At 45.4% G+C, this 625-nt stretch overlaps 1 protein-coding gene across 1 annotated transcript in view; it reads right to left on the bottom strand.

Moving 5' to 3' along the window:
• Nucleotides 1–213: 213 nt before the first annotated feature.
• The window catches only part of VOLCADRAFT_89461 (uncharacterized protein), a gene marked incomplete at both ends in the record, with an annotated part of 2,765 nt that continues 2,353 nt past the window's right edge, over nucleotides 214–625 (bottom strand). The window contains one exon of the mRNA XM_002949055.1: nucleotides 214–254. Within this exon, the coding sequence (XP_002949101.1) occupies nucleotides 214–254 (41 nt within the window). The remainder of the gene's footprint in view (nucleotides 255–625) is intronic.

Below are 625 nucleotides of genomic sequence, written 5' to 3'. Positions count from 1 at the left end.
CATTATTATAGATTGCGCCCACCAGTAGTTGTTGGACGACAAAGAAGTACATACATATAATTATAAGCACTTCTGGAACTAACTCCTATTTTTTTTCAGCACGTATCACAGCAGAGCACGTATCTTGTCAGGCGTGTCCTTATACTTTCTGCAAAGGCGTGTCCTTATTAATTATTACGTCAAGGACGCTCTTTTGCTAAAGCTGCTGCTGTATTAGACATATAGATATAATAATAGCATCAGTGGAACATCTCCTGCAGATGGAGGAGGATGATGACGATGACGATGACGATGATGATGATGACGATGATTAATTACATCACGAACAATCTCTCTGTGTCAGAGTCCGTCCCCCTCCTGCTGCCCTGCTGTCGGTCACTCTGTGTGTGTCGCTCTGTGTCCATTCCCAGAAATAATATCACCAAACCCTCTCCGTCCTCTCCGTATCGGCGTATCTGTGTCTCTCCACCACGTCCTCCACCGTCTCGCTACTATACCTCCACCGTCTCCCCACCCCCGACTTTCCTCCCAACCTTATAATTATAAGCATGTCAAGCGGCGTATCTTTTTGGGCAGTGCGCCGTTGAAGATGAACGTTTAGGAGATGTGTACTAATAGTACATGT

Source organism: Volvox carteri (assembly GCF_000143455.1).
Source record: "Volvox carteri f. nagariensis unplaced genomic scaffold VOLCAscaffold_13, whole genome shotgun sequence".
Taxonomy (NCBI): Eukaryota; Viridiplantae; Chlorophyta; class Chlorophyceae; order Chlamydomonadales; family Volvocaceae; genus Volvox; species Volvox carteri.
This window is presented reverse-complemented; position numbering and strand designations above follow the sequence as displayed.